Here is a 27,909-nt window from a genome sequence, read left to right as displayed (position 1 = left end):
GATCCTTCAGGCAAGATGACATGTCCAGCTTAATATTTGACAGGGTATCCATGTTTATTTAAAATTTCAGATTTGACAATTTGCGTTAACTGACTGATGCATGATTGACCCCGCCGTCAAACTGAAGCCCGTGTACGACAGAAAACCTCACACAGAGGCGGGATATCCCCACAGAGGGAAACTTCCAAATAGTTCTTGAAGTAACAACTCGATCTGTTACATTCACGGATTCTCTTTAATTTTGACAAGCCTCTATCCAGGATGTACTCAGAAACGCATATACTTAAATAACTTGAATTGCACGACATCAGGTCAAAGCATGGACATCAGGTTCATGTGACACAAGTGTAGGGCATTATAACGCCGTCACATAGGTGTACACATTTAGAACATTAAAACGTTGTTATCTAAAAGTAGGGCATTACAAAGTCGTTACATAAGTGTAGGACTTAATAAGGCTGTTACATAAATGTAGGACTTAATAAGGCTGTTACACAAATGTAGGACATTATAACGCCGTTACATAAATGTAGGACATAATAACGTCATTACATAAATAAAGACATTACATTCTCAGTGGGCTTAATTAATCTAGTTGTCTTTTTTATGAATGTACACCAAAACAAAATGGAGACCAAAAAAACAAAACATTAATTAGCACTTTTTTTTAATATAAACACTTACAGCAATTTACAAAAATGTAAACTAACTTTTATTTTTTAAATCTTGTATTTCGGAGTGCGACCTCTTTAAAGACCTGACAGTCGGAAGTTAAGTGACTTGAAAACATAAAACTTTAGAGTTGTCTTTGTTTCTTATAGCGAACATTGATTATTCCAACCGATCTTAGGAGCTCATTTTGTTTTGACTGATTGAGAGAAAGAATGATTAAGACAAGTTATATATGTGTATATATATATATATATTGTCTGCTTGTTCTACATTGCTACCTTGCATTTCGTTAAAACAAAAAAAATATGTGGATTGAATCTACAATCTTCAAGTCATTAGCCCAACGCTTTAGCTGTTCAGCCACAGTTCCATGTGCGAAATTTTAATTGGAAATAAATTTTTACATTTTTTTACTTGAATTTCCTTGATGTACCTATAAAGACAATGTAAGCTCTGCTTAATATTAAGAAAGATAATGAAAGTCTATCCGAAGTCACAGAAGTCTTCAGTTCATCGATGTTTGACTGTTTATTGCTTACAGCTATTACACCACAGTGGTGAACACGCGTACAGATGTAAAGTGCTTACTTTCTTAGCGATTGTACCTCAGCATTATTATAAAGTTACTAATCTCATCTTTTTACTCGTTGAGGAGTTTCAGGGGTGTGAGTGTCTGTGTAGGGGAGTGGGGGAAGAGTACGAGGGCAACCAGTCGCTCCGGCCAGCGATTACCGTCACACTGAATGAACTCGTGGCTGGAAGGAAGTCCCTTTTTGGACTGATTGTTTGGGGCCCACAGCGGACTTCTTTGTTCTTATTGCAGCGAAATAAAAATTACAATAGCTGGAACTTAATGAGGTTTAGAATCTGGAACTCATCCAGTATAACTTTCTTTAAGGAGCAGAGGGGTGGTGTTTTTTAAGTCATTTCTACGAGTATTATAAGTTTTATGTGTTATTTTTACCGGGTACGCTTACAACTTTTCAAAAGATATAATGAAATCTAACATGAAAATATATTTTATATATAAAAGAAACTTGAAAGGGACTACTATTTAAGTCGCAGAAATAGTCAGATATTAAACAACTTTAAGACTTGCTCAGAAGATTTCTAGGATTTTCTAGAATTTTCTCTTGCGTGATGTAGATAATTAGCCTTTTTGCTATAATAACAAAAATCTTTTTAAGCATCATAGAAATTATAAAAGAAAAATCAACTAAAAACCATTTCTGTTTGTAATTAAAGAAACTGAAAATAAATGCTGTTAACACCAGTGAAACTGAAATAAAAAAGCTTAACATCAGAGAAACTGGGCATACTTTATGAAAAGTCCTGAACAAGACTCTGGCCTCAAAACCCTCCTATAGCAGAAAAAACTATACGGAGAACTGCCTGATCTGGAAACCACTGCGTAGTTCATCTCAGATATAGGATTACGTATTTCTTATTTGAAACCTTTGAAATGGAAAATGAGAACGAAGAAGATCAGAAACTGGAGAAAAATAATTAAAATAATTCTGTTTAACACCAGAGAAACTGAAAAACATTGGTTTAACATCAGAGAAACTGCAAAAAAAAAATAATTTCTGTATACATCAGAGTAACTAAAAAAAAAGGTTCTTTTAACATCAGAGAAACTGAAAAAAAATCTATAATATCAGAGAAACTGAAAAAAGAAAATCTATAATATCAGAGAAACTGAAAATTAAAAATTCTGTTGGGCATCAGAGAACGTTAAGAAATGCAAACCACTAAATTGACAGTATGTTTGAATAAGGTTTTCAAACTGTCTCTCCTCCAGTATATCATAACACACGCGTCTATCATTTGTCTCTTAAGGCTATTATTGATAAACTTTTTATTAAGAGCATCATGTAGGGAGGTGGCTCAGTGCGAAGTCAAAAGTTCTTTTTTTTTGTTTTTCTTTAACGATTTTCATTCGTATTGCAAATTTCTCAACTTTAAGCAGTGTGTTAGGAAAGTACGAATTAGAGGAGGGAGAGATGTTCACTGTTCACTAACTAACCCTACACAGGAGATCTATGTGGTTCACTAACCCTACAAATGAGATCTATGTGGTTCACTAACCCTACACAGGAGATCTTTGTGGTTCACTAACCCTACAAAGGAGATCTATGTGGTTCACTAACCCTACACAGGAGATCTATGTGGTTCACTAACCCTACACAGGAGATCTATGTGGTTCACTAACCCTACAAATGAGATCTATGTGGTTCACTAACCCTACACAGGAGATCTTTGTGGTTCACTAACCCTACACAGGAGATCTATGTGGTTCACTAACCCTACACAGGAGATCTATGTGGTTCACTAACCCTACACAGGAGATCTATGTGGTTCACTAACCCTACACAGGAGATCTATGTGGTTCACTAACCCTACACAGGAGATCTATGTGGTTCACTAACCCTACAAAGATCTATGTGGTTCACTAACCCTACAAAGGAAGATCTATGTAATTCACTAACCCTACAAAGATCTATGTGGTTCACTAACTAGCTCTATAAATGAGATCTATGTGGTTCACTAACCCTACTAAGAGATCTATGTGCTGTACTTTCCCCAAAGGATCACACATTGGTCTTGGATACAGATTTGGATTTTTTTTTTTTAATTCATTACATGAAAATGCCCCCTAAAACAATTGGTTTCTAAGGAACTATTTTGTTGAATATGAGCGTCTTTTGTTGGGCCTTCACCGATTTCTATTATTTGAATTTCTCTGGAAACCTTGGTTTTACATATACACTCATAATGTTTATATACAATAGTATCTCGGTATAAAGAATCGGTATTACATTTCATAAAGTAAATATCTTTTTTAATATGACCCGTTATGTTCTTATAATTTTTTAAAATATGGTATCATGTAAAAAAAAAAAATACTAACGACTCATGTAACTCGAGACGCTCACAATATTTCTCTAGATCAATGTTTCCCAAACCTTTTCCTTAACGGAACACTTCGCACATTCTGGGTATTTAGCGGAACGGTTAGCATATTTTTTTTTTTAGAGAGATTAATTCACGTCGTGGCCTACTAGTAGTTCGTGGAACACCTATTTGGGCATCGCGGAATACTTGGGTTCCGCGGATCACACTTTGGGATACACTGCTCTAGATCTTAGGCCTATATAGAGCTATCTAAGTATATATTTATGTCAATATGAGTTCAAGTCATCAATTAAACAAACTTATTCTCTATTTAGATTTATCAAGTTTTCATATAGTATTACTAGACGTCTTGAAATAAATGTGTCTCGGAATAAATGTGTCTCGATCCAATACCTATGATATGTATATCAACTTACTATTAATATAACAATAATAGTCTCGGAACAAGTTGCTTCTGTTTGAATCATTATTTTAGAAACTAGATAAAGCAATGGAAAACAAGCAACGGAAAACAATTTTAGTATTATGTTCTGTTGAAGACGATCTTTGTAATAATTAGCCTGTTCATATTTAATTGAAGAAGTAAGTTTCCTAATCTGACAATTCGCTATACAGTTCGTCTTTTCAAAGGGCCAGTATTTGTCTTTTCAAAGGGACAGTATCTCTATTATGGTATTTTGATAACGTATGCAAGTTATATGGTTTTTAAAAATTGTTTAGTAAAAGCTGATAAAATTTCAACACTACCGTAGTTATATAGAGATCTATACATTTCATCTCAAAACATCATTTCTAGCGCAGGGTGGGGATATTTCCATTGCTAAAGATATAGAGTATGAAGCGTTTCTTTGATCGACCACTGTTACAAATATAATCATTATCCTGCCCAAAACGCCCAAAGATAATTTTTTTCTTTACTGTCAGTAAACCTTTTTCTTTACTGTCAGTAAACCACATACCATGTTCCATATATAAACACACTTGTAAAATCTAAAACAGTACATCGAGAATTTAATAGAACTCTCTAATTACATTCTTTTGTATGCCTAAGTCTAGATCTTATTCCTTAATGTGTCAAGAATAAGCCATGTTTAGGTATACACGTGAAGACTGATATGAAACATTATATCGATGGTTTTTCTTGAAGTTCACTAACAACTAGATTATTATTTGACTACACTGTTGTTCTAATATAATATGTTTCATAATTGTACACTTCAAAGCCAAGCTGCAGAGCATTGAACGAGGAATACGAAACTCTTGATTATACAACCTTTGGGTCTGGTGAAGTCAGCCACGGAGTGCCACTTTGGCCAGAAACTAGCCGTCCCATGAACTAGTTAAAGCGACAGCTGATGGCCAATGCTGGTCTGGTCCGAAGAGTGACACACGACATTTGTTCCCTTGGAAACGACAATTGTCAAGTGCCTTCGGAACAAAACAACGGGCCTGGTCCCCCCTCTAGACACGACATTTGTTGTTCTCTAAGCGTTCGGAGATCACAACATCTTCAGACAACAACAACCCAGACGGCTTCTCGGGGTCCCTTGGGAGTCACGTGATACGAGCCTCTCGGGGGCATGAATGTCAGAGATTTGACTTTTGCTGTTGCTGCCAAAGCCCGACAGTGGCGGTGGGTAAATGACGACAGAGATATGTATTGTTTTATTTTTTTTGCCTTGTGCCCCAAGTCTCTCTCATCCTCTCCAGCCGCCTAGGACCTCTCACAGGACTCAAAAAAAAAAAGTTTTGAGAAGAAATGGTGAACCCTGTGCCCAGTGTTATTATTCTAGTTCACTAGGTTTGATGGCGTCATATGATTTGTTCGCTGTTTATTTATTTATTTTTATTTCATGGGGGGGGGGGCACCAAATTCTTTTCACCTGGGGTCTCCACTTATCTAAGGCCGATTCTGCCCTCTCCATGTATTAATGTATATCCTCTTCTCTCCATTGTGTATGTGTGTGTGTGTGTGCGGTATAGTGAGCCTTTAATTGTATAAGTAGAAAATCATGGCGGGAAGTAACTTGGATCTGGCAGACGTACTGGGTTACTTCCGGCTGTCATTACAGTCTTAGTGAAATCGGTTTGTTACTTGATCTTGCCGATACTTAGTATTGTTTATTCAGGTTAGTGCAGGTGTGTGGGGATGACACTGTCAAATATTTACTTTCCTTGTCTGAGATAAAACGACGACTATATACAGGTAATTAAATCCTGATGCCGAGCCGCTGCTCAGAATTGTAACATTCGGAAGGTAATTTCTAACTCCAAGACGCTCTACATGATAGCAATTCAAATTTCATGCTGTGATAGATTTAAGAAATGTTATGTCCTTAATAGAGACATATTTGGCAACAAATTCTAACGTCTTTATTTTAAAAAATACAACTGTAAAAAAAAAGAAAAAACGTTTTTGTTCTTTATATATATATATATACATGTGTGTGTGTGTGTGTTCACATAAGGCAATTTATTGAAAATTAATTATCATATGCAAATAGCAGCTTTTGATAGCATATCCCAAGAGCAATTATGACATGAGGGAAAACTTCATATTTAGGTTAATATTTATAAATAATATAATACATTAATAAATAGTATATCAAGTTTTATAAATTTAAAAGCTGGTTGCGATCAATTGTTTCAATAACTTCCGGACAATTACGAATATGTTTGTAAAATGTTTTACATGTTTCGGATGTCACTTCGGAGTTGAAGATTATTTACTTCCTAGTCCAAACCTCCCGCAGGACGACGGGGGATGGGAGCGGGCAGGGTTTGAACCCGGGACCATCGATAAGTCCGAAGGACAGTCCAGCGCGCAAACCGCACGACCATACAGCCATCCATCAATATCAACATAATAATTTTGTGAATGATGAATGTTTTATATAAAATAAGTGTGGGTCCTGGACTGTCACGAACAATGGTAATGAAGGCCACATATTGGGAAACCCTATGTGACGTCTTTGTGGTCTGCCAGTAACTTTTGTCTCAACAACTTGTTTTGTTGTCCATTGGTATGCTCCATTTTCTTCTAAACAGTGAATGCTGTTGTTAACTAGTTGCATTTAAAAGTCTATACGTTCTTACAGTATGAAATATACATCTTAAAAATATACATGTAACAAAAATCTGCAATTGTCGATAAACAACGGGGATCACAAGGTCTGACTACGAGTTATCCATTCGATTTCTTGTTTTGATTACCAAAATGATTAACTTTTTTTAAGGCGTGTTTAAACATCTTACCATCATTGACCTCACTGAGTTTTTTCATTGGCATGTTTAATACAGCTGCATGTTTGAACGTCATTAACTTTTCAGTCATGGGCACTGCAATAGTCCCGGGCAACTAGACTTGCCCCATCTCTGCTGCTCGGCACTTCACCTGTACGTTAACATCAAGTCATAGCGGCTAGTAGAGGTAGATTGCATTACCTGCCCATCTCTGCCAAGATCTTCGGAGCCCAACAAGCCGAAAAGAGCCGACGAATGTGCTTTTCGCACGCATCGCTATCCTGTTGCACCTCTGGGGCATTAGCGGGTTTCGTTTTTATCACACTGTTTTAGTGTGTTTAGCTTATCAATGCTTTAGTGCCGGATCTAGATGTACACTGCGGAAATGCATCGCAGAAGTTACGGACCGTCACGGAATGCCGAAATATATATATTTTTTTTTTTGGGGGGGGGGGGGGATGGGGGAGCTCTTAATTTTGTGTTTAACTATATTTTTTTATTGTCGTCTTGGTCATCTCTCTAATAAGTCTCAACAACCTTTTCCTTTCAGATAACCAAAGTCTTCATTACCTGATCAAAAATGTTGACATTTAGTTTTTATGGTCACGATGTTTAAACTTTAATAAAGTATTTATTTGATTTCAGCAGATTTTGATAGAACTAGAGCTACGAATGTGTTTCTTTTTTTTTTTTTTAAGCGGTAGACTATTTAATTCGTTTTCTTATATTTCAGATTTTTTAACTTTCTAAACGTTTGCGTGGCTAGTTTGAAAAACCTTTGACTAGTTTTTAAGACATATATGTGTATGTTTACGATTTTTTGTTTTTCTAGCTGAGTTAAAAGTTTTAAAAAAATATACCGGTATATATACAACTATAAATAAACGGCGATAGGTGTACAGGTTCAGAGTCATTAGAGGCATGAAAGTGTAACTTATAAATAACCAAGCTAATTGTTGTGTGCGTACAATCTTTTATTTTTTTAATGTCATGAATCATAACCATTGTCCAGCTTAGAAGATTTTTTTTTTTTTTTTTTTTTGGGGGGGGGGGGGTCGGTGACGGGGGTGGGGCATATAACCAGCACAAAAAAAAATGAGTACCCGCCACCATTAATGTTAAAAACAATTATGGCCGGGTGGGTGGATTTACACCGTGGAGTAGAAATCCCTAGTTTTGGTCTGAACCTAATATGTGATCTTCCGGTGCTACTCTTGTTTCGGTTGCCTTGAGCCGTTGCCTACACTTGTTGGAAAACATCTAGTTTGAACTTTTTCTTTTTTTACATGAGGAATCAAATATTGACTGCCTCTTGTATTTCGAGCACGCCTCTTGTACTAAGCGTGACACTGACTAACAACATTTAGTAAAGTAAACGTGATATTGACTAACGACTAACGATTTATTAAAGTAATATGAACAAGTTTTTCAAGCACTCCCTTCGAGCATGTTTTAAACTTAGCCAGGGAAGCGGATAATAAGTGAAATTTAAGAGTTTGTATTAGAAAATAAATTCGTCTATGCATTTTATTCATTCTTTACTACGTACATAATTACTTTACGAGCCTTGCGTGTAGCAAAGCCATACAGTATATCATAATAATTCTGTTTCCTACATAGATCACGCTCAATAGCAAGAATTACAAAAAAGTTTCAATCTATCTTTGAAAATTGTTGACTTCAAGTAATTCTTCATTAGTTTGAGGCGCGAGAAGCTTCTTTCACCAGATTACACAATTACGGCTAATGCATAATGCCGTTTTTATATATTGCGCGTAGGATTGGCATTTTCCATATTGAATGACACCCCAAAATGAAAATTTTTGTCTATATATTTCCGAATATTTTAAGGATTTTTTTCGTTTATTTTGTAATTTCGGGAGATTTCCAGGAGCTCCTGGTAAATCGACAGGAGGGCGCGGGAAATCTGTTTTAAGTTATCATACGGTTTAATTTAATAATTTATACACCTTGAATTAGAGTGGGTCCTATGAAAGTGCGGGGCCCCCTGCGGTCGCATAGGTTGCAGTGGCCTAAGACCTGCCCTGCAAAATAGCGGCTTATGCTACGCCGCCAGTCGACTAGTGTTTTATATTTGTTTACGGATTTTATCATGAAGTCCCTCATTAAGAATGGAATAATAATAAGAATGCGTGTGTCGTGTAGGTAACGAAATGTCAGAACAATGTCATTGAACTGATCGATAAGAAAGGTCAAAGAAGAAATCGCATGGTGGACCTTGCCGGCCAGTCGTACTTCCACATTACTCACAACCTCACACATGTATCGCTTCACAACGCTGACCCCCTAGGACCCACTATTAGCCCGTTGAGAGAGACTTAGAGAGATTTGACCAACTTGTGGTGGCATTGTTTTGGCGGGAAATTATCCGTATCCCATGCAGTTAGTAAAGAACACGAACTGCCCTTTGTGATCTTCTTTTCAAATTGATTTATGCACACGCTGCGTACGATAGGTAAAGAGAAAACGTTGTTGCATGTATGAACAGATTTAAAACACGAAGTAGACAATAGTGAAATCTGATTTTCAATGGTACCATCTATTTACCAAAGAAGTTCGTGCGTAACACAAGTACCTTTTTTTAAATTGGTGAATATGTATGTGCATAAAATATGCCTGAATAATTATAAAAACAAAACGCTTTTTTTTTTTAAACATTTAGTGTGTGTGTTTTAAATAAAGACCAGGGCAGCATTGCGATTTTTAATAGTGCATTTAGTCTCTTAAGAAATGAATGTGCGAAACATGAACTTGTTTATAAGTCTATGCAGACGATATACGCATGTCATTTTTAAACCACAAAGATACGGTTTCAGAAATGAAGTCTTCTTGTAGCATTTGCACAGATTTCAAACGCATAAGGAATAATGAAATTTGAGTTTTATTGGCGCTGCCAAGAAACTATGTTGAAAACTTTCTATTCATTAACGTTTTGATTTGTTGTTCAGTTGGTTCATTAAATTAATTCTAGATCTAGAAATTTCCCCCGTAACATTTTATTTTGGCCCAGGTAGCGAGGAATGAAAACTGTTATACTGTAGGCTATAAATTTTTTTTCATAAAACTATTTTCTTTTCAATATTCAAATATCTCCTGACTAAAATATCACAAAATAAAAATACAATACATGTCTATGCAATGTAGCTCTGTACATTATACAATCCCAGTGTTCAATGTTAGCTTGTTATCGATTCCAGATCTATATTCAGTATTTTCATGTCACTGAAACTCTTGCGATGAATCGTTATTTTTATTTTTTTACATGTTTCTGTAAGTGGTAAATTTTGTAGATGTTGTTTGCTATGTCATGTTTACAAAGCTTTTATCAACTGACTCTGTCTGTCTGGTCAAAAGTTTGTACACGTTATTTCCCCCCCCCCCCCCAATCTCGAATTAAGCTGAAATTGTGCACAATTATTTCTTTTTAAAAAATAATCAATTAGTTAACTTTTGGTAATTAATTATTTTACTTGGTAACTTGAACAAAGGAAAGAAATCCTACTTGACAGATGTGGTGGTATAAATTGAATCAGCCCCCTTGAGGACTGAGTGAACTTGTTAAAATCTTAAGTTTCATTGTATTTGTATGGCCTTCTCTTATGTGTTATTTGTCTGTCTTTCCTAGGCCGCCAAGTTCGGTATGGTGCAACCCCCCTACCCAGGACTTGTCATGTACAATGATTTTGCTCAACCCCCTCCTGCACATAAAGGTTACTCACCGGTGTACACAGACCCCAAAACAGGTGAGTACAGTCTGTATGTTTACGTCTTGACATAGTTCCCAAACTGTTGCCTTCAAATGTTGTGCTACTTCCTACCGAGCCAACTAATCATGTGGACTCCTTCCTCCTGTTGTTGGGTTGATCTGTAGGTGCTGAATATAGTTTTTGAGATTAAAGCTGATGAGGTCCCAATAATAGTTCAAATGTTATTTTAAAAAAAAGAAATTTACATTTTACGCCAATCGGTATGTAGGAATATTCACCATATTTATTTAAGCATGAGAACGCCAAATGTTCTTGAAATGACAGAATTATCTCGCCATTAGCAGGCGCCAGACTACGAAGGCGAACTTCTAACCATAAGTCTTGTGTTCGAATCCTGGTGAAGATTGGGATTTTAAACTTCTGTTGTTGTTTTTTAGGACCCTCGTAACATACATTTGGAAAGTCAAGGCGGTTGGTCGTTGTGCTGGCCACGACACTCTCTTAAACCGTCTGCCATAGAAACAGATGACCTTTACATCATCTGCCCCCATATATTGCGAGGTCTGCAAGGGTGACCTTAACCCCCTATACTTATCTTGCTTTAATATCAACAAAGTCGTCTGTTTCAACTATTATGTAGCTAGCACATAGTATAAGGTCATGAAATCGAATGTTCTATTTAGTTTTCTGGTCTACAAATATGTCACAATAATGAAGAAGGGAAATTTGAATCTGTATTGAATATTAAAAGAATATCTTTTAGAAGAAAATATTTTAATGTCTTAGCGTAATTGTTAGGAATTGGAGATTTTGTTGGAATTCAAATGTCACTGTTTTAGATTGATTAGCATCACGTGATGTTGACTTCCATGCTTACAGCATGCTCATTGCGCTATGTTCCAACCTCGTTCGTGGGTCAGTGTACCGGAAGCGGTATGCGGGAGAAGGTTTCCGTGCTGCTTTTAGTTACACAGTCGGGATTCAAACTCGAGCTCCCTTGATAAACAACCAAGCGGTTCGTGTTACTCAGCCACACATGCTTGCTATTCAGTGTCAAACAAATGATTACGTTGATGTTTTGAATAGGGGGGGGAGGTTTGTTTTTCCCCATTAAATCTGGAACTATGTGCCACTGAGTTTAATATATAAGAGCATTTTTTTTAAAAAGAATTACTTTATTAAATCTGATAATTGTTCAATGCTATATTGTATTATATTCCTTAGACTGTATTTAAAACTTATGTTAATATTTCACATGTATCTATTTACTTGTAACACTAAATAAAAACACTGTGTTACGGTGGTGTATTCACCCATTGGGGTCACCATCTCAAAGTAATAACAACAAAATATTTTCAGCGAACTATCACGTAGACGCAAACGTAGGTGCAATTGCGGATTGCCAAAAAAAAAACAAAAAAAAAAACCGCTAGGTATAAAGGGGGCTTGGGTTCAAATCTTGAGTCAATGTCTGCTGAGCTCCCCAAGGCAGCACGGAGATCCTCTCATAGATCCATCCACTCAACCATCAAAAAAAAAAAAAAAAAAAAAAAAAGATAAATGATTGGACGAAGCACTCAGGACCGTATTTAGACTTACTGACTAGCCCTAATTTGTGATATGGGCCCCTTGTAATCAACATAAGGCAGCTTATTCTTTTGTCATTTCTTCACAACATGTGAAGGCCAAGCTGGTAGCTTATGTTGCCCATTGGTAAATTCAGCACTACAAACGCCGAGCGTGATAGATATGCTGTACACAAGCAATTCAATACAAAAATATTTTGACCCCTTTAGAATGCATGGAATAAATGGATTCATGAAAGGTATCTGTGGATTGAACTCATAGAGTATGTTAGCTATCTGTGGATTGAACTCATAGAGTATGTTAGCTATCTGTGGATTGAACTCATAGATTATGTTAGCTATCTGTGGATTGAACTCATAGAGTATGTTAGCTATCTGTGGATTGAACTCATAGAGTATGTTAGCTATCTGTGGATTGAACTCTCATAGATTATGTTAGCTATCTGTGGATTGAACTCATAGATTATGTTAGCTATCTGTGGATTGAACTCATAGAGTATGTTAGCTATCTGTGGATTGAACTCATAGAGTATGTTACGTATCTGTGGATTGAACTCATAGATTATGTTAGCTATCTGTGGATTGAACTCATAGAGTATGTTAGCTATCTGTGGATTGAACTCATAGAGTATGTTAGCTATCTGTGGATTGAACTCATAGATTATGTTAGCTATCTGTGGATTGAACTAATAGATTATGTTACGTATCTGTGGATTTAATTCATAGATTTATATTACTGCTAATGAAACCTCACTTAAATAATGTTTTATAATTCATATTAATATCTAAATAATGTAGCCTTTCCTGCAAACTAACTCGCTTATTTACAATCACAAAAACACGTTTAGCATTGGCTTCTGGTAATTTAGAAACTGAGGTCTGGTCACGTTTGATGCCGACATCGCCTTCAGAGACCAATCTTCTGAGCGCATTAGCCCAATTGAACAGAATCTAATTGTTTCATTAGCACGCTTTGTCACAATCTGTGTGTGTGTGTGTGCCCTCTTGAAATTCTGTTTGATTAAAAAACAAAACTTATTGTTGACATGCCAAGAATGTACAAAACTAGGTTCTGGCTGTCCTGACACGTGATCTTCATGGAGCGGATGTTTGCTGCCTCCTCATAACATTTTTTTTCATTCATACGCGCTGGACGTTTGACTCCTCCTCATAACATTTTTTTTCATTCATACGCGCTGGACGTTTGATGTACCTATGTTGAACTATTGGGGCCTCATTTTGTCTGGAATTATTTCGACCTCTCTCTTTCTTTCGAATGATTTCGGCCTCTGTCTCTTCCTCTTGAATTAGTTCGGCCCCCCCCCTCTCTCTCTCTCTCTCTCTCTCTCTCTCTCTCGTTCTCTTGAATTAGTTCGGCCTCTCTATTCATCTTGAATTAGTTCGGTCCCTCTCTCTTTCTTTTGAATTAGTTCGGCCTCTCTTTCTCTTGGAGTATTTCGGTCTTTCTCTTGAACTAAATCGGCCTTTCTTTCTCTTGGATTATTTCGGCCTCTCTCTTGTTCTTGAATTTTTTTCAGCATGTCTTTGGGCCTCTCTCTCTTGATATATTTCAGCATCCTTTGAACTATTCGGGCTTCTATCTTTCTCCAGCTCAAACAGGGTTTCGGGCCCATGCACCAAATTACTGCACCAGATTACTTTTTTTTAAAAAAAGAGAAATCGTGAAGGTATAAAGACTAAAGCATTTATATGATTGATCGATGAAACCGGACGAAACCACCGGCCGTATGGTACTCTAGCTGCAATGAAGAAGTTTGCATGAGTCCGTGCTGCTACTTTCTTCAAGACTAGGTAGTGTGTTAACGCGTGACGGTGGTAAAGGACATTGATGTCCAACCTTTGCCTGCCCTGCGCCAATAGAACGGCACCCGGGCTGCATTACTTTAAAACAAAAATAGTCCAGCCCAATGGAACTGAGCCTCTTAACTGTCTGCAGAAGTTTCGTTACGGCAGCGCGGGCCGCTTAGAACCCTTAGACCTACCTACAGTGTTAGAGCTTAATGTCGGTAAAAACAAACAAACAAAAGAAACGAGACTTCAAGATACCGCACAAGTTCAGGCTACTAATTCAATGTGTGCAATCTAATGACTTTGTGTTCGATGTGATTACTTTAGTACACTGCTTTATAGCGGGCCATGAAAGGCAAAAAAAAAAAAATGCAGCTACTAGTTTTGTCTGTCCGTCCATACGTCCGTCTGTGTGTCATTATTCTATGTAAAAAAAAAATTAAAAACTTTATACTATATTTTGTATCTGTTAAATGTACTGCAACGGCAACTTTTAGTTTTCTGAAATCGAACTCTTTTGTATTAAAAAATAAATATGCAGTACGATTTTTTTATATACAAATATAAAGAATACTTGTCACTGAGAAATCATGAGGACAATGCAACATATAGGATTTTATGAGCATTTATACAGTTTAGTTATATGTCCAAAAAATGTCCTAAAATGAAGCAGTATATAAAACAAATATAACAAGAGTATAGATGTGTTCATTGCGGCATCGGCTAATGAAAAGTCACATTTGATGCACATATCCTAGTGACATTTTGTTAAAACAAAATTTAATTGGCAATTTGTTTATATGAAGTCAGAAAATCTGATCCACTACAAATCATATGCCCATTTGATTTCACAGTTTGGTTGTATTTTTAGCGGGATAGACGCTATCAGCTTTGTGTGGTCTGTCTGTCCGTCATCTGTCCGTCCCGTTGAGATGTCGTAAACTACAAAAGATTTTGAAAATCCGACATCGTGATATTTAAACCTTTCAAAGTTCTGATGCAACGGCGACTTTTTTCTTTCCTGAAAGCGAAAAATTTAATTTTTAAAATCACCTATGCAAGCAGTTGTTTTCATAAACTTACACCATTTTTACAACTATTCACTTTTAATAGTAACGAACACGTGAAGCTGTTTAGTAAGAGATAATCCGATATATATATATATACCACATCTTTAACACATTAATCCAAATGGTTTTTAGATTTTTTTGTCACAAAAAAAATTATTTTTTTTTTACATTTGTTTTGCTAAGTTAAGTAAGTTCTGTCATACTAACTACTACATTTACAAAAAAAAAATATTTACTTTTTCTAGAGAGAAAAAATCTATTCAGTATGCATATAAGTTGAGCACAATTTAAAACAATAATTCATTAGTTTTTATATTATCGCGTGAACTGCATCCTAAGAGTATAATCAGTACAGAAAAAATATTCTTTTCTTTTATTTTTTTATGGAAAAGTTTTTTCTTGAGGATTTGAAAACGAGATTGACCCATTACAAAACAATTGGATCAATTAGATATTCATTATAAGACATCAATTAAGCCAGGTTGACATCTATCGTCACATTCACTATCACCTATCCTTTGTTCTGCTGGACCGCTGGGGCACCCCGCTAGATCTGTCAACCTTCTTTCTCCCTTCTTTTCTTTCATTTGTCTTTGATAGAATTTCATTCTGATATTCTTTATGAAAATATTGAAACCTGCCTTTTTACCCGCCTGGGTGGACTACTTCGGGGGCCGATTTTGAGTTTGTGTTTTAACAAAAACTGTCTTTGTAACATTGCTTTTTAAGGAAATGTTTTTTTCTTTCCTTGAGGCTTTGAATAAGACATTGGCCCTCTACAAAACAATTAGGTCAATTAGATAATCATTATATGACATCAGTTATGTTAGGCCAGGCTCACGTTAGACTCCACCTTCACTTTCACCTATCCCTTGTTCTGCTGGACCGCTGGGCACCACACAAGATCTGTCAACATTCTTTCTCCATTCTTCTCTGTCATTTGCCTTTGATAGAATTTCATTCTGATATTCTTTATGAAAATATTGAAACCTGCCTTTTTACCCGTCTGGGTGAACCTCTTCGGGGGCCGATTTTGAGTTTGTGTTTCCACACAAACTGTCTTTGTAACCTTGTTCTTTGTTTGTGTCTATGTCCACCCATCTCCCCATTGATTAAACGTGTATGAACACGCTTTCAAATGACCTTTTGGCACTACTTCTTTTCTAAATTTTATTCCATTTCAAATATTTCGTTTTGGTTTAAATTTCTTGAGTATGTATAGTTTTGTTTCACTCTTGAGCCTTGATCTGCGTCAGATGTAAAAAAAAATGTTGGCACTGCTAGATCTGGGTAGCCTCGCCAAAATAAAAATATGCATTATTTCCTAATCTAATTGCTGATTATTATATATTACAAATATGTCTATTAGCTTAAGTTTTGGAGTCCTTACATAAACTCGCATATCGTGTTGTTTACAATAGATCTCAATATCGTACCACAATTCACCTGCCAGTGTATCACATGATCTGTTGACTAATATCTTTTTGTCTTTTTTTTTTTCAGGTTTACCGCGGCCTCCCATGTATGCAGCCTACCCCGCCCCACCCGGTCAATTTTCACACCCGCTTTACTCTCCGGAGTTTACAGGTGCTTCCCCGTGGTGAGTACACTAGTATGTTTGTGTGTTTATGTTAGGGTGAGCCTCGGTCACGTGGCTCTGGTGCTCTCTCTACTAGTATATTTGTTTGTTGTATCAAAATGTCGTGTGTGATAGCTGAATGCCATGTCTGGGGTCTACATGTCATCTATGTATCTGCCGTGGCGCTTATGAATGTTGCCCCTGTTCGCGTGGTTATTTGGGCTGGAGTACCTGCGGCTGCCAGACCATTGGGACCAGCTCCCCTCCGTGGAGATACGCTGACGTTTTACCAAGACTTGAAAACACTCGTAGAGGGTCTAATATCAAGATCTATGTTGTAAGCAATATAGTGTTAATCGAACTAAGGTTTGATCTATTGTATCATTTTACAAGTTCCCCTTCTTGATACTGTTCAAATAAAACGACCTTAGCAGCTTTCATCAAGTTATGTAAGAGTTTCGTTTGTGTGTGTGTAAAATATCAACACATCCAATGCAAGACACACGTCATCAATTTGGACTTCCACCATACCGAGCGGATAATGTTTTCTATTAAAACTTTCCAGTACTTTGATTCTTTGATACATCTGTATGGATCTAAATGTGTTTTAGAAGTTCTGGTCTGCATTCCCGTCGTGCTAGCTTGAACAATTAACTTTGTAGAGCAGGGGTGGGCAAATTACGGCCCGCGGGCCACATGCGGCCCGCCGAAGTGTTTTATGCGGCCCGCCGACGCTTAAAGAAATCAGGTGTTCCCACACATTACACAAATAAAAATGCAAATATATTTATATAAATAATTGTAAATATCTATAGATCTAGAAATAGTTGAAACTTCTAATTCTCATCACTTATTATGAAGAGGCTAAAGAAACATTGTCTTTAAACGTCATTATAAAAAGTTTAAAGTAAACGAAGATTATTCTTAATGGCAATATTTCGAAACATTCAGTCAAAGACAAACACAAGCCAGTATTTATTCAATTCTATCAGAAACTGTGTTGAAAGTGTTGGGTCGGCTTGTACAAGATGGTAAGTGTAACAACTAATGGAGCTCGAGCTTTGACTAAAAAAAAACCAGGCTTTTTAATAAAATAAGGCATTGAGTATCAAATATATTGTTGGAATTGATTTCTCAATGATCTTATTATTTGCACAGGGCCAGCCTTAGGCCTAGACATAGTGCTTAGGGTCACCAATTGGTGGGGATCTTGCATTGACTTATTCCTTCTTATTTTAGAGAAGAAATAGCGTAACTTGTCCTCAATGTTATTGTTGAAGTACAATAGGTTTTTAATAAATTGAATAATTTTACTGTTGTCGCTTTTTTACTTTATTTTATTTGAGGCCACCAAATTCACTTTGCCAAGGGCCTCCAATTATCTGCCGGCCATGACTGGCAGTTCCGAGAAGTACTTGAAGATTTGAAACAAAACATTCCGATGTTCGGTTACACAGTAGTATCCCCTGGCCTAGAAGAATATGGAATCTCAAGGAAGAAATAGTTAGGTTCATTGAAGGACATTGACTGTGACTTTGTTACTAATATTTCTAATGAAGAGTTGAAGACAGACTTAATGTTTATCATTAGATGCATTGCCTTGTTTTGTTTGCAAATAAAATGTATCTACATCTTAAATCTTTTCAAACAAAGTTATTCAACTTCTTGAAGCAGCGAGTGAAATAGGGTCTTATAATTTTCCTTAGCTGAATGGTGAAACTATTTCTAGTGAAGTGGATGAAATTACAAGACTTATTTGGATTCCTTGATTGTGGAATTTGAAAGCAAATTTTAAGACGTCAACATCTTGGAACTAGTTTTCAATACCATCAGCTCACCATTTAATGCAGAAGCTGATTTAGCTCCAGATGACATACCTCCAAGCAAATTATGACCTGAAAGAGTAATTCCAGTGAGTTCTTCCACAGAAGCTGTATTCCCATACTTAAGAAAACTTTGCTGCGAAGCTGTCACATTATTCGGAACCTAATTCATCTGTGAACACACTTTATTTCGTTTGTTTGAAAATTTTGAAGTGTTAGAACAGGTCGATGCTCACTGACTGTAATTTGATAGCAGTCGCAAGAACAAAACAACTAGTAAGCTAATTCTACAGTTACAGAACATCATGCAAGCATGTGAACAATTACATGCTTCACATTAAGTACAATTGTACATTTGTGGTGAAATGTTGTAATGTAAAGAGACAATAACAAAATTTAAAAAATTATTCGTAAAATTAGTTCAAGAAATTGCTAACTGTTGTTATAATTCCTCAATCGGGAGTAAAAAAAAATGTATGCGGCCCGCCAGTCCCCAAACTTTTTTAATGCGGCCCTCAGTAGAAAAAGGTTGCCCACCCCTGTTGTAGAGAAATGGCTGAACGTGAAGAGGAGTGGCTGTGGCAACAATTTGTAGAGCAGTTCTTCAAACCAATGAGCTTCTCCCAGCTACTGGCAGTCTATTGTAAAGTTGTCTTGAAGTCTACCCATAATGCCTCACTCAAATCAATATCTTTAGCATCTTCCCTGAACCAACTGAACTGAACCAACACTGATATGTAACCTGACCACTCAATGCGATCTCGAAGCTTTGAAAAGCATGTATTACATTTTTTCCCCAATATATTTTGATTGTACTTGCAGGCGAGCTTTAAACAAATAAAAAGTCGAGTTATTGCATCTCTTCATCTTTCTGCCAGTTTAATACAGCGTCACCTAGAGCTCACTTTTAGCATGTTCAATGAATTCCATTTTAAATGCAGCTTGAAACTTGATTCAATAGCCCTGAATATTTCTAGGTCTAGTCTCTTGGAATCTCATATACATTCTTTAGTGGACCAATTCACCCTTTCAAACACTCAGTTGTTGAGTGATATTGTGTTAATAACTAAAATGTAGTTTGGTATCATTTGAGAATTGGTCAATTTTGACTGGATATTTTTTTTTAAATTACTTTTTTAATGTGTTTGAACTGGAATTGTACCCGAATCATTACGGCATCCTCGTCAGTGTACACAAATGTCAACTTCCTCCAGCGCCGCCAGTATCTATTTTATTTTCCTCATACATCTGCCAGTCGCCTCGACTAGTTTATAAACCAATGTATCGACTAAATAAAGTTCAATATGTTGTGTCAGAAGCTGGAGCGTTCAGTCAGCGTGTAGATATCTCTTCCCGCAGTGTAAGAGATTAGTCAAACTATTGAAGTGATCAATGCATCGCCGCTATGTTACAACTATAGTAAGAATTAAAAAAAAAAAGAAAAATGTGTCTTTTATTTTCATTTATTTACTAATTATTCCTTGAGCTTTATCATCTGAACTAGAGTTTCGTTGGTTACTTGACTGTGTGAAGTATTAGTATTGTATCACGTAATCCATCTCGACCCAGAGCTCGGTCTCTATAGGCTTCTGGTCTACACGAGCTAACACGTTCACAACGTACTGAGCAACTAATTCATACGTTAGAAACGAGCTATGCCCAGCAATGGTAAAACGAGGGGAATTTGAGAGTTCAGGCGAGTTGATGTAAGCCATTGTAGGCACTCACTGTGGATTAGATTTGGTTTTAAGTCTGAAATTACCAAGGATTGAGTTCCACAGTCGTGTAGATCCAACACTAGCTAGGTCTTTTAGATCTGACCTAACTCGTGATGACGTGAGTGGCTTGTTGTAGAGTAAGTAGATTTCAGTACTCACTACAACATTCACTGAATCTGATGTTCTACAGCCACAAAGCGGCCCCAAACTAAATGAAGCGAACACATTACCATTAGCCAAATGTTCTCTCGCACACATGACCATAAAATGCAGCCACTCTGTTGTTTTTAAAAAGTGAACATTTACTATTTGTGTGCAGCGGCTGCTATGCATTTAGTTGCTACCATAAAAGTTGGTGTCGCTCTTTTAACCATACATTCAATTTTGGCCTCAAGACAGTGTTAGTGGTCAATTCCATTAGCTAGTAGATCTACATGTAAGTCATTGATGATAGTTTGTTCCATTAGCTCGTAGATCTACATGTAAGTCATTGATGATAGTTTGTTCCATTAGCTAGTAGATCTACATGTTAGTCATTGATGATAGTTTGTTCCGTTAGCTAGTAGATCTACATGTAAGTCATTGATGATAGTTTGTTCCATTAGCTAGTAGATCTACATGTTAGTCATTGATGATAGTTTGTTCCATTAGCTCGTAGATCTACATGTAAGTCATTGATGATAGTTTGTTCCATTAGCTAGTAGATCTACATGTTAGTCATTGATGATAGTTTGTTCCGTTAGCTAGTAGATCTACATGTAAGTCATTGATGATAGTTTGTTCCATTAGCTAGTAGATCTACATGTAAGTCATTGATGATAGTTTGTTCCATTAGCTCGTAGATCTACATGTAAGTCATTGATGATAGTTTGTTCCATTAGCTAGTAGATCTACATGTTAGTCATTGATGATAGTTTGTTCCATTAGCTAGTAGATCTACATGTCATTGATGATAGTTTGTTCCATTAGCTCGTAGATCTACATGTAAGTCATTGATGATAGTTTGTTCCATTAGCTAGTAGATCTACATGTAAGTCATTGATGATAGTTTGTTCCATTAGCTCGTAGATCTACATGTAAGTCATTGATGATAGTTTGTTCCATTAGCTAGTAGATCTACATGTAAGTCATTGATGATAGTTTGTTCCATTAGCTCGTAGATCTACATGTTAGTCATTGATGATAGTTTGTTCCATTAGCTCGTAGATCTACATGTAAGTCATTGATGATAGTTTGTTCCATTAGCTCGTAGATCTACATGTAAGTCATTGATGATAGTTTGTTCCATTAGCTCGTAGATCTACATGTAAGTCATTGATGATAGTTTGTTCCATTAGCTCGTAGATCTACATGTAAGTCATTGATGATAGTTTGTTCCATTAGCTCGTAGATCTACATGTAAGTCATTGATGATAGTTTGTTCCATTAGCTAGTAGATCTACATGTTAGTCATTGATGATAGTTTGTTCCGTTAGTTAGTAGATCTACATGTTAGTCATTGATGATAGTTTGTTCCATTAGCTCGTAGATCTACATGTAAGTCATTGATGATAGTTTGTTCCATTAGCTAGTAGATCTACATGTAAGTCATTGATGATAGTTTGTTTTATTAGCTAGTAGATCTACATGTTAGTCATTGATGATAGTTTGTTTTATTAGCTAGTAGATCTACATGTAAGTCATTGATGATAGTTTGTTCCATTAGCTAGTAGATCTACATGTAAGTCATTGATGATAGTTTGTTTTATTAGCTAGTAGATCTACATGTTAGTCATTGATGATAGTTTGTTTTATTAGCTAGTAGATCTACATGTAAGTCATTGATGATAGTTTGTTCCATTAGCTAGTAGATCTACATGTAAGTCATTGATGATAGTTTGTTTTATTAGCTAGTAGATCTACATGTAAGTCATTGATGATAGTTTGTTCCATTAGCTAGTAGATCTACATGTAAGTCATTGATGATAGTTTGTTCCATTAGCTCGTAGATCTACATGTTAGTCATTGATGATAGTTTGTTCCATTAGCTCGTAGATCTACATGTAAGTCATTGATGATAGTTTGTTCCATTAGCTCGTAGATCTACATGTAAGTCATTGATGATAGTTTGTTCCATTAGCTCGTAGATCTACATGTAAGTCATTGATGATAGTTTGTTCCATTAGCTCGTAGATCTACATGTAAGTCATTGATGATAGTTTGTTCCATTAGCTAGTAGATCTACATGTAAGTCATTGATGATAGTTTGTTCCATTAGCTCGTAGATCTACATGTAAGTCATTGATGATAGTTTGTTCCATTAGCTCGTAGATCTACATGTAAGTCATTAATGATAGTTTGTTCCATTAGCTAGTAGATCTACATGTTAGTCATTGATGATAGTTTGTTCCGTTAGCTAGTAGATCTACATGTTAGTCATTGATGATAGTTTGTTTTATTAGCTAGTAGATCTACATGTAAGTCATTGATGATAGTTTGTTTTATTAGCTAGTAGATCTACATGTAAGTCATTGATGATAGTTTGTTCCATTAGCTAGTAGATCTACATGTAAGTCATTGATGATAGTTTGTTCCATTAGCTCGTAGATCTACATGTTAGTCATTGATGATAGTTTGTTTTATTAGCTAGTAGATCTACATGTAAGTCATTGATGATAGTTTGTTCCATTAGCTAGTAGATCTACATGTAAGTCATTGATGATAGTTTGTTTTATTAGCTAGTAGATCTACATGTTAGTCATTGATGATAGTTTGTTTTATTAGCTAGTAGATCTACATGTAAGTCATTGATGATAGTTTGTTCCATTAGCTAGTAGATCTACATGTAAGTCATTGATGATAGTTTGTTTTATTAGCTAGTAGATCTACATGTAAGTCATTGATGATAGTTTGTTCCATTAGCTAGTAGATCTACATGTAAGTCATTGATGATAGTTTGTTCCATTAGCTCGTAGATCTACATGTTAGTCATTGATGATAGTTTGTTCCATTAGCTCGTAGATCTACATGTAAGTCATTGATGATAGTTTGTTCCATTAGCTCGTAGATCTACATGTAAGTCATTGATGATAGTTTGTTCCATTAGCTCGTAGATCTACATGTAAGTCATTGATGATAGTTTGTTCCATTAGCTCGTAGATCTACATGTAAGTCATTGATGATAGTTTGTTCCATTAGCTCGTAGATCTACATGTAAGTCATTGATGATAGTTTGTTCCATTAGCTAGTAGATCTACATGTTAGTCATTGATGATAGTTTGTTCCGTTAGCTAGTAGATCTACATGTTAGTCATTGATGATAGTTTGTTTTATTAGCTAGTAGATCTACATGTAAGTCATTGATGATAGTTTGTTTTATTAGCTAGTAGATCTACATGTAAGTCATTGATGATAGTTTGTTCCATTAGCTAGTAGATCTACATGTAAGTCATTGATGATAGTTTGTTTTATTAGCTAGTAGATCTACATGTAAGTCATTGATGATAGTTTGTTCCATTAGCTAGTAGATCTACATGTAAGTCATTGATGATAGTTTGTTCCATTAGCTCGTAGATCTACATGTTAGTCATTGATGATAGTTTGTTCCATTAGCTCGTAGATCTACATGTAAGTCATTGATGATAGTTTGTTCCATTAGCTCGTAGATCTACATGTAAGTCATTGATGATAGTTTGTTCCATTAGCTCGTAGATCTACATGTAAGTCATTGATGATAGTTTGTTCCATTAGCTCGTAGATCTACATGTAAGTCATTGATGATAGTTTGTTCCATTAGCTCGTAGATCTACATGTAAGTCATTGATGATAGTTTGTTCCATTAGCTAGTAGATCTACATGTTAGTCATTGATGATAGTTTGTTCCGTTAGCTAGTAGATCTACATGTTAGTCATTGATGATAGTTTGTTTTATTAGCTAGTAGATCTACATGTAAGTCATTGATGATAGTTTGTTTTATTAGCTAGTAGATCTACATGTAAGTCATTGATGATAGTTTGTTCCATTAGCTAGTAGATCTACATGTAAGTCATTGATGATAGTTTGTTTTATTAGCTAGTAGATCTACATGTAAGTCATTGATGATAGTTTGTTCCATTAGCTAGTAGATCTACATGTAAGTCATTGATGATAGTTTGTTCCATTAGCTCGTAGATCTACATGTTAGTCATTGATGATAGTTTGTTCCATTAGCTCGTAGATCTACATGTAAGTCATTGATGATAGTTTGTTCCATTAGCTCGTAGATCTACATGTAAGTCATTGATGATAGTTTGTTCCATTAGCTCGTAGATCTACATGTAAGTCATTGATGATAGTGTGTTCCATTAGCTCGTAGATCTACATGTAAGTCATTGATGATAGTTTGTTCCATTAGCTCGTAGATCTACATGTTAGTCATTGATGATAGTTTGTTCCGTTAGCTAGTAGATCTACATGTAAGTCATTGATGATAGTTTGTTTTATTAGCTAGTAGATCTACATGTAAGTCATTGATGATAGTTTGTTTTATTAGCTAGTAGATCTACATGTTAGTCATTGATGATAGTTTGTTTTATTAGCTAGTAGATCTACATGTAAGTCATTGATGATAGTTTGTTTTATTAGCTAGTAGATCTACATGTTAGTCATTGATGATAGTTTGTTTTATTAGCTCGTAGATCTACATGTTAGTCATTGATGATAGTTTGTTTTATTAGCTAGTAGATCTACATGTTAGTCATTGATGATAGTTTGTTTTATTAGCTAGTAGATCTACATGTTAGTCATTGATGATAGTTTGTTTTATTAGCTAGTAGATCTACATGTAATTTCTTTATATGAAAGTTAGAAAAACACTCGGAATACTCTTGATTGCTTCATTCATTCTTCAAACAGAAGTCTGCTAAAACAAACTGCCCTGAGCTGCTCAAATGATACAGCTAGACGATTGGCCAATAGCTCAAAAAAATTACTCGTGAAAGGGTCAGGGGGGAGACCGACAGCAACTGCAATGAATTCCTGAGATTAAAAGATAACATGTTCACGCCGTGCATCTTCAACTGACATCCCGTAGGAAGGTTGACTTTCAGAAATTAAAACTCCAGATCATGTCCACGATTGGCTTTCCCGACCTCATTTTGCACACACACACACCCTCTCCCCCACCACCAACGTACACATTTAATGCCTGGATTGATTTTCTTCATGTCTTGTCCGATTTGTTTCTTGTTAGTATTAGTTTGGGTTTGTTACGAAGTTAACTGCTTTTCAATGTGTGATGCTTTGAAGTCTTTGGCTCATTGTAAGCACATTTTTTTTTCGATGTTGTTTAGGGCACTACCAGCGTATCTTGGGGGGGGGGGGGGGGGAGAGACTTATGGCTGCGCGGTGCAGAGCTAAAGCGCTGTGAGGCGAACTAGTTAATTTCTTTTGCAGGTATTTCATTGCAGTGGTGTAGCGTTATATTATTGGCATACATCATTTTCGAACTGAGCAGAAAAATGTATTTTGTATACACCGTCTAGATCTAGTTGGCCTAAAAAGTCTGGTTTTTATATTTTTTAAAAATTATTATTAATAGTAGTATAAATGGTAGTAGTGATTAATATTTTTATTTGTAAACTCCTGTGTAGACACATGGGCTTAATATAAAATTAAATATCAGCAGCCTTTCCTCAAACCTATAAACCCTGGGCTGAAATATCAACTTCAAGTGTGTGATCCTTCTGTGTGAAGTCATTCGTAGAATTGAAACTAACAAACACAACGTTCCAGTGACTCGACTTTTTTTGTTAACAGCCGACTTAGTTGTCCAGCAGTTTGTCCACTCCTGCCAATGTCCATGATGTCAGAGGTTTGGAAGCTCTCTTTGCCCTTGCGGACTTTGGAATTTTTCATCTGCTTATCATTTAGTGAAGTGACCTCCCCCATCGTCGTTACCTGTCAGTAGGTTTCTTTAATATTCTGTGCACATGAATAGGTGCAACAGAATATGAATATGTGCACATGTGCAAGTCAATTGATTGAGATGGGCAACGATTGGCAACAAATCAGGACAGAAAGCTCTTCCTGTACTGCTCTTGCAAGAAACTGACGGCGTTATGATGCCTCGTAGCTCTCCTACGATTCTAGTGACCTTCCAGGTGCCTGCTCCCCCCCCCTCTCCTTTCCAGCTCCTGGAGCTGGGGCATGCAAGATATGCGACATCATTTCCCCTCACTCTCTACAATGATGGCATTGGGATAGAGCATTGCAAAGTATGCTGCAACGATGCCCACTCTACGCCGTGGTTTGGCTGCATGTGGTGCCTTTGTGTGGAGTTATAAATGTTGCGAGACATAATGGACCTAGTCAAAAAAAAAAACTCCCATGATTTGTAGCAATTCTTATTGATTTACTCTCGGATTAATGTTGTGCGCACAAGTGCATTGGTAGTATACCAGTAAAGTCCATATTAGGGGGAAAACAAGTTAGAATCTTAAATCTGTACTATCCAATCGGTATGGTCTTGTAAGAGGACATCTCTTGACTGACTGCACATTTACTTTTTTACGTGATCTAGTCTGTACACGTTTTCTTCGCGGAAAAAGACTTTCTAGCAGTAAACATGTGAATTTAGTCTCGCCCCATCTTGTGTCGTAATTAATGTGGTCACAAAAGTTAATTAATCCATTCATTTTGTGCCGCATAGCTCTTTGTCAACATAAAGTGCGCGTGCACAAACCTCGTTTTCATTGCAGTGCATGTTTGAGAGTGATGATGTGAGGCATAGAAGCACACAAACACACACACAAGACACTCATAGGGTCTTTACCTACATAGCTGGCTTGTTCTACATCATCATTATGCAACTCAGTGGGGGAGCAGCGATGTGCTCACGTTGATTGGTTAACAGCGGCCTCTGCCAAAAAGTGATTTTTCCCCCAGCTCCTCGCTCTGACAATGTAGATGACATTATTTTGAAAAGCTTTGGGGCTCCACCTACCCCCACCCCCTTCTCCGCTCCAATCCATTTTCTCCCGGCCCAGTATCCATTGCACCTTAATCTTTCGAATTTTTTTTTTTTTTTTTTTTAAATATTCATGGTAATATTTCCTGATAGGCATCATTGACTGAGAAACGAAAAGGGTGGGGAGAACTCTCGTGAGCAAGAAGTTAAGCAAAGGTTTGTGTCAGTGAGGGGGGCGGAGGGCTAGAAATAGTGGCCCCGTGTGTGGAGATGCAGTAAATGTATTACGTGTCACTAGTGGCGAAATTTGAGTGGTGTCAGACCTCGGCAACTAAGACCTTGAGAGACGTTTATAGCTGCTGGCATTAACGTGTGCCACCGTCTCGGGCAATGAAGACAAATCATCCCTTGATTGTTTGCCTGACACCCTCCTCTTCCCTTACGCGCCACTCCAAGAAACACTTTAAGGGGCGAAACTAGCCCCTGTGGATTTTTCTTTTGCCCACCCCTAGCTCTATGTTCTACCATCTTTTTGTTTTAAAATAGGTATGAAATAGTTTCCAACTTATTTGCATAAAAGAATAAGCGAACACCTCAGCAACCTGTGGTTGACCACCTGCCTCGTGTCCTCGTTTCTGAAGCCAAACAGGGGCCATGACAATTCCCTACGTGACCACTCGTCACTTGACTTCTGGCAAGACCTGTGCTGTCCTCTCGGGGTTAAGATGACAAACCGCGACTGTCAGGATACATGCCATTTTATTAACTGCAAATATCTCACGGGTCCCACAACTAGGGCGTCCCGAGACATGACGTTAAACTGCGCTCCTCTTTCCTTA

The 27,909-nt window shown here is 36.6% G+C and overlaps 1 protein-coding gene across 14 annotated transcripts in view; it reads left to right on the top strand.

The window, feature by feature from the left end:
• The window catches only part of LOC106050505 (transcription factor 7-like 2), a 138,289-nt gene that overhangs the window by 83,893 nt on the left and 26,487 nt on the right, over positions 1 to 27,909 (top strand). For all 14 annotated transcript variants that reach the window (XM_056020706.1, XM_013205473.2, XM_056020705.1 and 11 more), the window contains 2 exons: positions 10,478 to 10,595; positions 16,528 to 16,624. In XM_056020706.1, coding sequence (XP_055876681.1) covers positions 10,478 to 10,595; positions 16,528 to 16,624 — 215 coding nt within the window. The remainder of the gene's footprint in view (positions 1 to 10,477; positions 10,596 to 16,527; positions 16,625 to 27,909) is intronic.

This window comes from Biomphalaria glabrata, chromosome 2 (assembly GCF_947242115.1).
Source record: "Biomphalaria glabrata chromosome 2, xgBioGlab47.1, whole genome shotgun sequence".
In the NCBI taxonomy this organism is placed as follows: Eukaryota; Metazoa; Mollusca; class Gastropoda; family Planorbidae; genus Biomphalaria; species Biomphalaria glabrata.
The sequence above is the reverse complement of the archived record's forward strand: the minus strand, read 5'-3'. Positions and strand labels throughout refer to the sequence as shown.